We start from the raw sequence: 12,548 nt of genomic DNA, 5'->3' as shown, positions 1-12,548 counted from the left end.
TTGCAGTACTTTAGTAGAAAGAGTCATTTTCTTCCAACGTCCTGTAACTTTCCACACCAAATAATACCATACATGTGCTTATGTTTTATTCTTACTGACTTGGCAATTTCATGTCTGACCTCACTAATCTCCACTTCTAATATGCATGTGGTTGATTTTGTATAGATAGTGTCTTCAGTGACTTGTAACCAAACCAAATTCTGTAAAGATAATTACAGTGAAGCATTGGTTGTGATCTGTATAGACTCCTCAATTTATGCAGATTATAATAGCCTTCATTTAACAAATATTTTATTTATTTTAATTGTCTATACATTTATTATTATTTCACAATGAGAAGTAGCCAAGATATTTGTGGTTGTACCTTCCACCAGTAAAGCCTGAAACAGTTCATGAACTCACCCAACCTTGGAAGTTTGAAAACATTATTCATATTTTACAGCTTAAAAGGACTCAGCATGTTCTGTAAATAGGAGGGAAAGAGTTATAATTTGTGACTCAGTCCAATATTTCATCCACAGACTGTGGATGCGATGCCTCCTGGTCATAAACCCTGAGGATTTCTAACTGTGAATTTGAAAACAAAACAAAACATATCACTGGAAGGAACCTTATAAATTATCTGGTCCAACCCCATCATTTTACAGATGAGGAAACTGAGGCTCAGAGGAATCATAGCTCCCACAGGTCACAAAACGAGCGGATATTCGAGCTAGGATCAGAGCTCCACCTTCTAACTCTAAAGTGCTATTTCCAGTATTACCTCCCCCAGAAAGATGCCTCCCATGGGGCGTTGCTTCTGGAGAATGAAGTATATTAAATTCACATTTGGCTGCTAATCATTTTCTCAGCAGCTCTATGGTATTTCATTAACTGCCGCATGTAACACTCTGGCCTTTCACCTGTATTAACTTGAGCTCATTAAACTTGAGGCCAATAATAAACAGGACTGAACTAACACAGATATTTTGCATGGTATGTGTTCAGCATTTTTTTTAAATGGTGTCTACCGTATGAAACATTTTTCCCTTCATGGTTTATGGAATGGGAAAAAACAGGAAGCACAGATTTCAAGGAATGGATTATATGTGTAGTATGCCTCCTTATATCAATCAAAGATATATTAAATACTCATTTTATACAAAGCTTTGTAAGGATTATAAAGAAACGTGAGTGACAGCACAGCAGAGGGTCTAGGCATCTGGCTGACAGAGATTTGAATCCTGGCTCTGCCATTTTTTCTTCTCAGTTTATTTATTTTTAGAGAGAGAAACTGGGAGAACGGCAGAGGGAGAGAGCTCACACTTAGCGTGGAGCCCAACGCAGGGCTCTATTCCACGACCCTGAGATCATGACCTAAGCCAAAAATCCAGGGTTGTTCAACTGAACGAGCCACCCAGGCACTGCCATTTATTAATAGTGAGAATTGAAACAAGTTGCTTAGCCTTTCTGTAACTGTCTTCTCATCTGTAAAATGGGACAAGAACAATACCCACCCCACAGGGTTGCAATATAGAACAGATAATGTACTCATGTGCTTTGCAAAGGGCCTGATGTATAGCAATGCTCAATAAATGTGCTGATTTTGATGAAGATAGTGATGGCAATGCAAGTCCTTTCTTCATAGAACTTCTAATCACCTCTCATTACAGCTGTTGTTGAGGAAGTTGATTTTCCCCAAGGTTTCTCCCCACTTCATTTCTACAGAATACAAACAAGCATCCTGCAGAGTGACTATTTAACCCTTGCCCAGTTTCCCACCAACATTATTTCATGTTCATTTTGACTGAGAAGTAACTCTTTTGCAGCTCACAGCTTATGCAGCCACCACAAGTCCTTATGTGATTTTGAAAGTGTTTGAGATTCTGACTGAGCAAGGGATGGTGAGAGAGGAGGGGTCATTTGCAGAAAGAAGAGCTGCAAAGAGGTAGAGAGAGAGAGGTCTGTTAGAGAAGTGTTCTGTGTCATAAAAAATGACAGCTGGGTGGTTTCGGGCAGAAGTCACTGTCAGAGTAGGGATGAAGCAGTCAGAGGGCATTGTGGGAGTGAAGATCGGTGTTGGACTGTTGGGGTCGGGGTTCATGGTCATTATTTGTTCTTTATTTTCCAGAGTGCCATAGACTCTTAAAACAAAACAAAACAAAAAAATTATAGATCATCTATTCACTTTCCGGCTTCTACCAGAATCCCATCTCTCAACCTTCTGCATCATTATCTTCTTTCTACCACAAGTACCCTCCCGTAAACCACCATAGGGATCTACATTCTGCCACCATAGGGATCTACACATATTGTCAAAGATCCGGTGTCTCCCTACACCCTAAAGAACAAAAATCCAAACTGCTGTGCCCAGAATTCAGAGCCCTGCATAGATTTCCCAGCTGTATATACTGCTACTCCCCCAGTCATATGCCATATTTTAGCTTTATAAGAATGAGTTCATCCTGTGTTTTTTTTTTAATTTTCATGCCTTTACTCATCCATTCGTTTATCTTTCTCATCTCTTTCCAGCAACACATACTATTTCTTCCTTTTATAATCTTTCATCACAGTTTAAATTCCTCCTTCACTAGAAAGTCTTCCTTAATCTCTTAGCTGGAATTAATTGCTCATTTGGATCAGGGTTACATCAAACCGTTTGCGCATCTGTTTCTCTACTTATTGTATTCTCCCTTAAAACTACCTAGAGAACCCAGATGTAAGCTGAAATCACTCAGTCCCGTCCTTCTGGAAATTGCTACAAAATCCCTGGAGATTATGTTCTCTCGGTCACTTCCGGCTATAAATTTCCCCTCTCATTGAATTCTGCATCTCCCTCAATCTTACTTCTTGTTGGTTCCTATTCTTTGAGCTATATGCCAACCCAACCATGAAACTCAAGCCTATTTTGCTGATTTTCTTCCAAATTTCTCTCTAAGTCATATAAGTATGTAGGAGACTTATTTAAGTTTTAAGGGTCGGAGAGGAGGATTTCAATTGCAGCAACACAGACAGCTTGGCATTGAATATTAGCTCTTCCTCTTTATAAAAGTCCTCCAGCCCTCATACCATCAGGCTCTGCTTCCTTTCTGTCCCTCCCTCTTCCTTCTCTTTTTCTCTTTCCCCCCACCCTCTCCCCAATCTCTCTTCTACCCCTGCTTCAGAATTCTGCATTCCTCCTGCATATTGGTTTGGCCATTTCTTTGTTTTTGTTTCTACTAAATCATGCCACAGGGCATAATCTCCCAAGCTCCAAGCTAAAGGTACTATTTTAAAAGTTACCGCTTTGGGGCGCCAGGTGGCTCAGTCAATGAAGCAGCTAAGTGTCCAACTTCGGCCCAGGTCATGATCTTGCAGTTTGTGGGTTTGAGTCCCACATCAGGCTCTCTGCTAACAGCTCAGAGCCTGGAGCCTGCTTCAGATTCTGTGTCTCCCTCTCTCTCTGCCCCTCCCCTGCTTCCTCTCTGTCTCTCTCTCAAAAATGAATAAACATGAAAAAAAAATTAACTTACCACTTTAAACAGTGAAGTTTGTTTCTTTAGAGGAAGCTGATAGGCATCATTTAAATATTTCAGCAGAAAATAATAATTTTCTCACCTCACTTTCAAAGACCATGAGTCAGTCTTCCTCTCAAGGCCATAAACTGCTTTTAAAACGAAGCACCTCCTACTTGTCTCTGTGGCCCCAGCACCTGCACTCTGTGGCCAAAAGCAGGTCTTACCTCCTTCATCCTTTGTCAGCATTCCATTAATGTTAGATTTTCTTCTCTTGATTGACACTCTCCTTAACATACATTCTGATGTTATCTCCTCACAACAAAATGTGCTCTTCTTCCCCTTCACAGAGGAAACTCCTCACTCTCCTGTATCTTACTAAACAGAGAGCACAGGGTTAGCAGTCGGCTGGCTCTCCAAGACCTCTTCCAAAGTGGGACCCTTCTCCCTCTGGTGTTTCTCCCACCTGGAGGATTCTCTTCCCGCTTCCTGACCCTCACACCTCCATCTTCACCATTTGCCAACCTATCCTTCAAAACTTAGCTCAGATGTCACCTCTTCTAGAAAAGCTCTGACCCATCAGCCTGGGTTAGGTACACACTGTCATTGCACATCTAGCATCCTGTGTCCCCTCTGCCTCAGCCCTTGTCTCAGGGTACTGTGATTGTTATTAACTATAGGTTCTTTAAGGTCACAGATTGTCTTTTATAAATACCTTTCAAGGCCTGGCTGGCACTTTATAAATGTCTTTGAATTTATGAATCACAGCTGTTGAATAAGTAAGGTATGTTTTACTTCATATAATTTTAATATTAAATGGACCTATTTATATAATTTCTTTCTGAAAATAATTGTTTCAGGTTGTCTGACATTTCAAATAACCAGCAGAATTGTTAAAATACATTCAAGATATTCATTCATTGATTGGTTAAGTTTCAAAACATATTGTACACCTATTATGTGCTGGATCAAAAACTAACTCTCTAGGACCTCAAGCGGGGACGATGGAGGCATAGGCTAATAGCGATAAGGCAGAAAATGCAGCAGGTGCAGAAATTAAAGTATGCCCAGAGTATTCTGGAGCACTGTGAGGGGCCCCTAACACTGTAGGGAAGGGAGTCAGTTAAGGAGATACTTAGATGCTATGAAACCCAAGCTGAGGCTACAATGCCAAATAGTCCTGTACCCGATGAAAAAGACTGGCAGGGGCTTCCCCAGCAGAGGGGATGTATGAGCCAACATGGAAATACAGAGCATGGTACGCAATGCAATATAAGCAGCTAAGGCTTATGGGAATAAATTGGCAGGCATGCACTTTACAAATGTTATTCCATCTAATGCTTCTACCAACATCGCGTGTTAGATACTGTCATTCTCATTTCATTGATAAGGAAAGTTAGTAGCAGAATGGTTAAGTAATTGGCTCATAGTCACACAGCCAGTAAGTGTAAAACTGTGATTTTAATGCAAATTTGACTTCTAAACCACTTCCCTAACCACTATGCAAATGTTGGCTTTCTTCTTTCACTAAGAAGCATGAACTGTTATTGCTTTTGGCTGATTCAGACATCAGATAGTTTATCAAAAGTTGCACTCTTAAATTTATCAGATCAAACTAATAGTTATACTTCATTAATTTCATATGCTTTGCATGTCCAACTCCAGTGTCCCCGTTTACACCATTGGGCACCATGTAGTATTATGATAATCCGTAGATGGTCCTTTTCTCTTTGCCTGCTTATTGTTTTCCACTGTCCACATTTGATAATATCATGAAAAATTGTTTACTGTTATATCAGCGATTAAGTATTACATGCCAGTTACTCATGGGAAAAATCTGAGTTTCTGACTTTAAGCCATGCTAAAACAAATTTTTGAAATAGAAATCAGGGTCAAATGTAAGCAATTGCTTACTCTTGAAATTGAGAGAAGGGAAGAAGAAAAGTAGCTGAATTCAGACAGAACAAAACAGAGACCTCTCACCTAGTCTCCCATCTTACATCATGCTGAGCTCACAGTGGTTGAAATTAAGGTATTTTAGAAACACACTCAGAGAACCCATGCTCCTAGCAGTTGTTCACCAAATTTCATATTTTAAGTATCTAAAAAGTATCCCATTGCCTTCTGGAGTTTTTTTTTTTTTTTTTTTTAAGATTAACTCTGAAGTTTTATTTTCCTTTTTCTCTCCAATTAATGGTCATTTGATTGAGATCAAACGGTTTTCCATGAAAAACCATTAGGTATATCATTCCTTTAGATAACTACAATAACCATGAACACTTAATAAATAATTAGGTATGACACTAGACTGTCATGAATGGCAAGAGGTACTTATGAAATTAATAACAATGATGAGTGTACATATGGAAATTATTGAACCTTGAACCTTTAATGTAGTACAGGACAGTTCCTGGTCCAGAGCTGGCATTTGATATTGTATTTGTTGAATAAATGGAAAAATAATAGTGTAACCAAGTCATATGTGAACATGTTTTTTGTAAAAAAAAACAAAAGTCAATTCTTAGATAGTTGTGAAACATATATCCTTCACACTTAACTTATTTCTTGGTCCGTCAGTGTATACATTTGCACACATGCACAAACAATTTTACATATGTGCTGTATATATTATGTATGTATACACATATATATTTGGATTTCAGGTTTATGCTGAGTGTGATACATATATTGTACTTAGTATATGGTGTGTGTGTTTATATATATGTGTATGTATATATACATATATATGTATATTGCGCCCAGTATAAACCTGAAATCCTTTTATCTTTTAACTTATTACCATTTGGATATCAAAGTGACTACTTATTGTGCTGTTATTGTTTCCCATCAGATAAGACACTATGATTAGGAAAATAGAGTTGATCCATTATAGTACTATCCACCAGTGCTATTAGCCAACTTGCTGCCGTTCTCATAAAAATTATGCAATTTAAACTGGAAGATACCAGTACCTGCTTCTATTAGAAACAAGAACCCTTTTCTACTTCATAATATGCTCAATTACCTTTAGATTGATCCATGAATAAATTATAATCCAAATAGACTTCTTTACCTTAAAGCTTTGCTGGCTTAAGATACCATTGTTGATTCATTATGTTGTCACTTTTCTATCGGCAATGTAATGCTTTTTATATCTGGATAGAGACAGTTTTCACGTGAGATACTGTTATCTTTAAATGAGTAGGATTTAGCTTTTCTGGTGAGAACAAATTCATCAGTGATGAATCCCTGGAGAAAGTATTGAAACAAAAATCATACCATTTCTGAGCTTTGTTCAGTTCATCAGTTACAAAGCAGCTTTTGATAGTCCTAAAGAAGTTTTTTCTTTGTTTAAGAAATATAGCATGACGCTCAAAACCTCTCACTTTGGGTTACTGCGGGCTACAACTTTTTCTGTAAGAAAATAATGAATGAAGAGGAAAAGCTCCTGCTGCTGGCTCTGTCAGGCTCTGCTGCCTCTCCTCCTGCAATAGGAAATCAATTAACTATATGTTCAGGCAGAGATTTGAACTAAATGCTTTATTAATCATCACTGATTACGCACATACACAGCGGCCAACTATGCATTCACCTTCACTATTTCTTAGTTTTATTTTGCTTTTTGCTGGTTTTTGTTTATTTGGTTGGTTTTTTTGGCAAGATCAGAACAGAAATGTATGCCTAAATGTAGAATATGTAAAGGTGGTCATCTGGTACAGGAGAGAATGGATCTTTTGTATTTTCAGAAAGTTTAACTTTTAAAATGCTCAGGACCCAGATATGGTAGAGGCATCATAATACATCACAGAGTAATTTTTGTAAAAAGCGCTAAACTTTCTCATACTGATTTCCAGAAAGCAAAATCACTATGGCAGCTTTGATGTTTTGGAAGTTGGTACTACACCTCACTTCTAGGATTTCCATATGGCAGTGAGAAGCTACACACAAATGGACCAATTTGACTTGGAGATGAATGGTGGAAGGTTGAGGGGGCCGTCACTGATACCGTGTGTGGGTGTGCTTTCAATTTAAAGAAAGAATTGGCAACAGTTTTCCTTCTTTTCCATTGATTCTTCTAACTAACACACAAAGAAAATCCTATAGGAAACTTTATGTTATATTGAGAGCCTCTCCTTAGGACTAATTATAAAAGAACAGAATGTTATAATGATAGCCCTGTTAGCTATAGAAAGGAACATAATTTAAACATGTGGTCAACCACTGCAAAAAAAAAATTATAGAAAATATCATGCTGGTAGATGTTTACTTAGGCTGTATTCTGCTCAGCACCAAGGGATTTTTAAATATTATTATTGTTGTTATTATTATTACCATCATTGGAACAATTTGAAAGTATCACAGTTTAAAGTTAACTACTTTATTTCTCTCCCTTTGGATAAAGAATAATATAAATGGAAGAAAAAAATCTCCTCTGCTTTATGGTTAAAAGAAGATAGATCAAAAAGGTTCCAGGAATTATTTCTTTTGAATAACATGTATAGAACTCTTAGATGGAGTTAGATACGGTTGAGTAAGGTAAGACCCAATCAGGGAATCGGAATAATGGTTCAGAGTTTCATTGAGCTTGCCACCACAAGAGACCTGCTAGAAACAGAGGTCACTTGTTTCAACATTTAAGGATTTTTGATAATCTTCAAGAATACAAGATTAGGATTTCGGTGCCCTTGGTATGTAAGAGAAGTGTGGAGAGAGTGATAGTCCAACAAGAACTATGTCATATGGGGTGCCTGGGTGGCTCAGTCGGTTAGGCATCTCACTTCAGCTCAGGTCATGATCTTGCAGTCTGTGAATTCGAGCCTCACATCCGGCTCTGTGCTGACAGCTCATAGCCTGGTTCCTGCTTCGGATTCTGTGTCTCCCTCTCTGTCTGCCTCTCCCCCACTAGCACTTTGTCTCTCTCTCTCTCCCCCTCCCTCAAAAATAAACATGAAATACTGAAAAAAAAAACCAACAAAACTATGTCATGTGGACATGCGTTTACCACCTTATGCGGTGTTACCAGAACCCCAGGGGCATTTCTTTGGCATCAAGTATAATCCCTAACACCTCATCTGCCCCAGGAAAAGGTTATTTCATAAGAGGACATTTCAAACAAGCATTATCTTTTCTACATTAAAAGGGCTTACATATGTGATAAATGCTGTGGATTTATCGTCTTTTATTTTGTGCTAACAAGATGGCATCACATATTTTATAGTAAAATAGATACAGTATATTCTGTCCCTTCATCATATTATTTCATATTTATGAAATAATTAAATATTGTAATTTAGGAAAGCATTGAGGTATAGAGATGAAGTATATAGTTCTAGCTTAATTGTATATATTAATTTGGCATTCATAGCATTACTTCCATTTGCTTGACTTGTTGACATATTATAGCAAATTGATAATGGAAGTAACAATCTTAGATATTTCCACATAAATATGTTCTGCTAATATAAATTTTCAGTGGCAGTTTGGCTGAATTGAAACATGGGTTAAGTTGTTTACCTACCCTACTAACATCTCTAAAGGACTGGAGAACTCATTTTCCAGGGGCATTATGCAACCTGGCAAGTGGAGGCCAGTGTTTCAAAACAAGTGTGAATTTTCACCAAAGTATTTTCTAGGTCAGAAATCAGGATGACCTTGGAGTGCTGTAGTTTTCCAAGCCTCTATCAGCTAGATAAATGGGCTTTATTTTGTAAGAGAGAGAGAGAGAGAGGAGAAAGGGTGTTTTTACAGTCTTAGAAAAGAGACCTAGCAATTCCAGGTTACAGGCAGACACGGAACATTTGGGATTCAGTGGTGTCTATCACCAGCATTATGTGTCCGTAAAAGTGAAGATCAAAGGTTCTAGAAGAGGAGAAGGACAAAAGTGGAGAGGAAATAATTGTGGGATAATGAATAGTATGAGGGCATATTCGTGATAACTTGAAACCACTTAGCATTTTTTCATGACACCCAGTTATCTTTCTAAATGAACTTGGTAAAGTACAGTTGAATAACCTTGAGATTTTAAAGCTCCATGATGTGATTTTGAATACTGATGGAGTTTGTTTAAGCACTATGATATTTCCTCTGCTTTTCATTTCTATTTTTTGCCCTCTTCATGCAAAATAAAATTTATTTTCTGTACAGAGAAATCAATACTTTCACCATTTTGTTTTTCAGCTATTCCAGTAAATTGCAATCAACATTAGTTACAGCCTTTAAAGAGAATGTAGTAAGAATTTGAACACAATAAAATAGAGATACAGATTAGAACTTTGGCAAAGTACCTTTGCTATTGACAAAAGCATTTGTCAGGGACTATGGCTGTGTCTATATTGTGCTAAAAACCTGATGAAGAGGAAAAAAGCATCAATAGGTTTTACCTTCTGTCTATATGAACCAAACAAATGGTCTAACTAATAGCTATTGTTTAAAGTGAATGAATTTGGCTTACCATTGTGAACTTTATGCCATTTAGCAATGTATTTTAATTAACATTTGTATATTTAATACATATATACTTGGTAGAGGTGTTCTGCTCTTGAGTTCTTTTTAATAATTAATGGAATCTGAAACCTAGAAGACTAGTGATTCTTGAATAAATGAAGACCTCGTTACAGTATATAAGAAACAATCTCCAAACACACATTTGGTTGTTGATAATATTTATATGTTAATATCCTCGCAGTTTTCTCTTCCATGAGCTAATATGCTTTCTTATTTGCATGTATTCCTTTTAGAAACTGCCAAGTTTTGGACCTTATCTTGAGCAGCGCAAGGAAATCATAGCAGAGAACAAGATTAGACAGAAAGAACAAAATGCAGCTTTTCCACCACTTGAGAGAAAGCCTTTTATCCCCCGAAAGCCTATTCCTACCATCAAGGTAAAAATTAAGCTACATATATACTAATTAGATATACAATACGGCTCAGGTGTTTATTTGCTGTTTAAATGTTTCACTTATTTTTTTAAAAATACGCTGAAAGTTTTCAAAAATCTACCTATGGTGATAGGAGAGCCTCTTTTGTTTGTACATTTTATACTTCTTAGAGTACTGTCATCACATATGTGTTTCGTGGGTATTTCTATATGTATTAAATAGGCCAGGAAATATTAAGGTGAATTCTTTGTCTTCTCATAGTCATTTTAAAATTATCTTCATCTACAATTAAATCCAAGAGATATGTTAGCCATACAATACAACTGAATGATTAATATGCAATGTAATATCAATTTGGACAAATTTTGTCTAGTTCAGTCTCTGGAAAGCCTGTACAAATGGGGTCTCAAGAGATTAGTTTCTGAGTAACAGCAAGAATTATCATTAAAGTAGAATTGTGGGTGTATTTGCATGTTTTCCTTTTAGAAACTGCCCAAGTTTTGGACCTTATCTTGAGCAGCACAAGGAATTCATAGCAGAGAACAAGATTAGACAGAAAGAACAAAATGTAGCTTTGAACTTCTTATTTTGAGAGAGAGGCAGATTCACATACTATAGTCACATGAAATAATACAGAAGGGTCTTGTTTAACCTTTACTCAGTTTCCCCAATGGTAACATGTTGCGGATATCACAACCAGGATAATGACACAGATACAATCTACTGATCTTATTCAGATTTTTTTAATTCCTTATTTGTGTGTGCATGTCTGTATGTGTGCATCAGTGTGTTTACTTCTGTGTAATTCCACCACACGTGTAGATTCCTCTTTCAACCACCACGGTTCAGATACAAGATGTCCATCACTACAGAGATTGCCCTGTCATACCACACCTACTTCCTTCCTGCCCACCTTGCCCAAGATGGAATTGTCTTAATGAAAGAAAAAGGAGTGTTATAGGAGTTACAGGACCACATTCCCTCTGAAATCACCATCACTGAATGTGGCTTCAGTTACTGAAACTTTTCTTCCATATTTAATGACAATATACTCCTACATTTCCATTTTCTGTTTGAGACATCAGCTGGAAAGCTTTTTCTCAGGACCTCTCAGGGGAACCTCCCAGAAATTCATCTTTAGTTGTCAGCTTGGAATTGGAACACTTAAAAATTCCCTCTACCTCAGAAAGACAGAGAGAGAGAGAAATATGTCCTATGTCAAACACAGTGGGGTTTACACTCGCTCTTACAAAATTTAGGTGATTCAAAGTTCTGAAAGGAAATACAGAAGTACACGAACACAAATTCTACCAGCACTTCAATACCATAATTCCAAATAAAGTGAATGCTTGGGACATTTAACAGCAGAATATCCCCATATACTCCTTAAGCTGTTTCCTTTGCATTATTTGTGTGCTACTAAAAGAATGAACTGGACACTGATGATAGAGAGAAGACCAGATCCTTCAGCTCTTCACAAGCTTCCCCCTCCCTGTGTTTGGCTATGATTATTATATGATTTGGGGTTAAGTGAGAATTGTCCCACTTCTGTCTCTCTTCTAAATTAATTTGAATTAAATGTAAGAAATCATCTCTTCCTTATGTATAAAAAATCAAAAGAAATATATTATTTATATTTGAGAGAAAAGAAGTGCAAGGTGATTATGAAAACACTTTGACCTTTTCTAGCCTTCTATTCCTTCAGGGAATATAGTGATAACCTAGAAGCAAGACAAAAACAGAACAAAGAAAAAAACTTATTATAGTTGAATTCAAGCTGATCAATCACTAATCCAAATAAAATATCAAACTCAGCAGAATTAAATAAACCAAAGAAATGGGAAGTCAGGAAAGTAAGTAAACATTTTTTTAGTATCCAGGAGGGATAAGGACTATTATTAAAAACAGTACAGGTTTATATTCCTCTCCTAAGTTTATTTATTTTAGGTTATTCAAATTAAAGTATCCCTGGTGTTCATTGCATAAGCTTTAAGACATGGTAGATACCATCTTCCCAGCATCTAAGACCATAATAGTGCTCGTGTAATAAAGGACTGCCATGGTAGATTTTCCCAATGTCCAATGGATTTTCCACTACCTTGGCTTCTCCTCAGGGTATCATACCCATTCTCCCTGTTGTCATTTCTAGGAAGATGGTGTGACCTTTCAAATAACACAATGGTGGAGTGCCTGAGTG

The 12,548-nt window shown here is 37.1% G+C and overlaps 1 protein-coding gene across 1 annotated transcript in view; it reads left to right on the top strand.

The window, feature by feature from the left end:
- DPYD (dihydropyrimidine dehydrogenase) overlaps positions 1-12,548 on the top strand; it is an 858,821-nt gene that overhangs the window by 820,137 nt on the left and 26,136 nt on the right. Inside the window, exon 21 of the mRNA XM_042952991.1 lies at positions 10,211-10,354. Within this exon, the coding sequence (XP_042808925.1) occupies positions 10,211-10,354 (144 nt within the window). The remainder of the gene's footprint in view (positions 1-10,210; positions 10,355-12,548) is intronic.

The sequence above is a fragment of the Panthera leo genome, chromosome C1, assembly GCF_018350215.1.
Source record: "Panthera leo isolate Ple1 chromosome C1, P.leo_Ple1_pat1.1, whole genome shotgun sequence".
Taxonomy (NCBI): domain Eukaryota; kingdom Metazoa; phylum Chordata; class Mammalia; order Carnivora; family Felidae; genus Panthera; species Panthera leo.
Note: the sequence above shows the minus strand (reverse complement) of the source record. Positions and strands in the feature narration are given on the sequence as shown.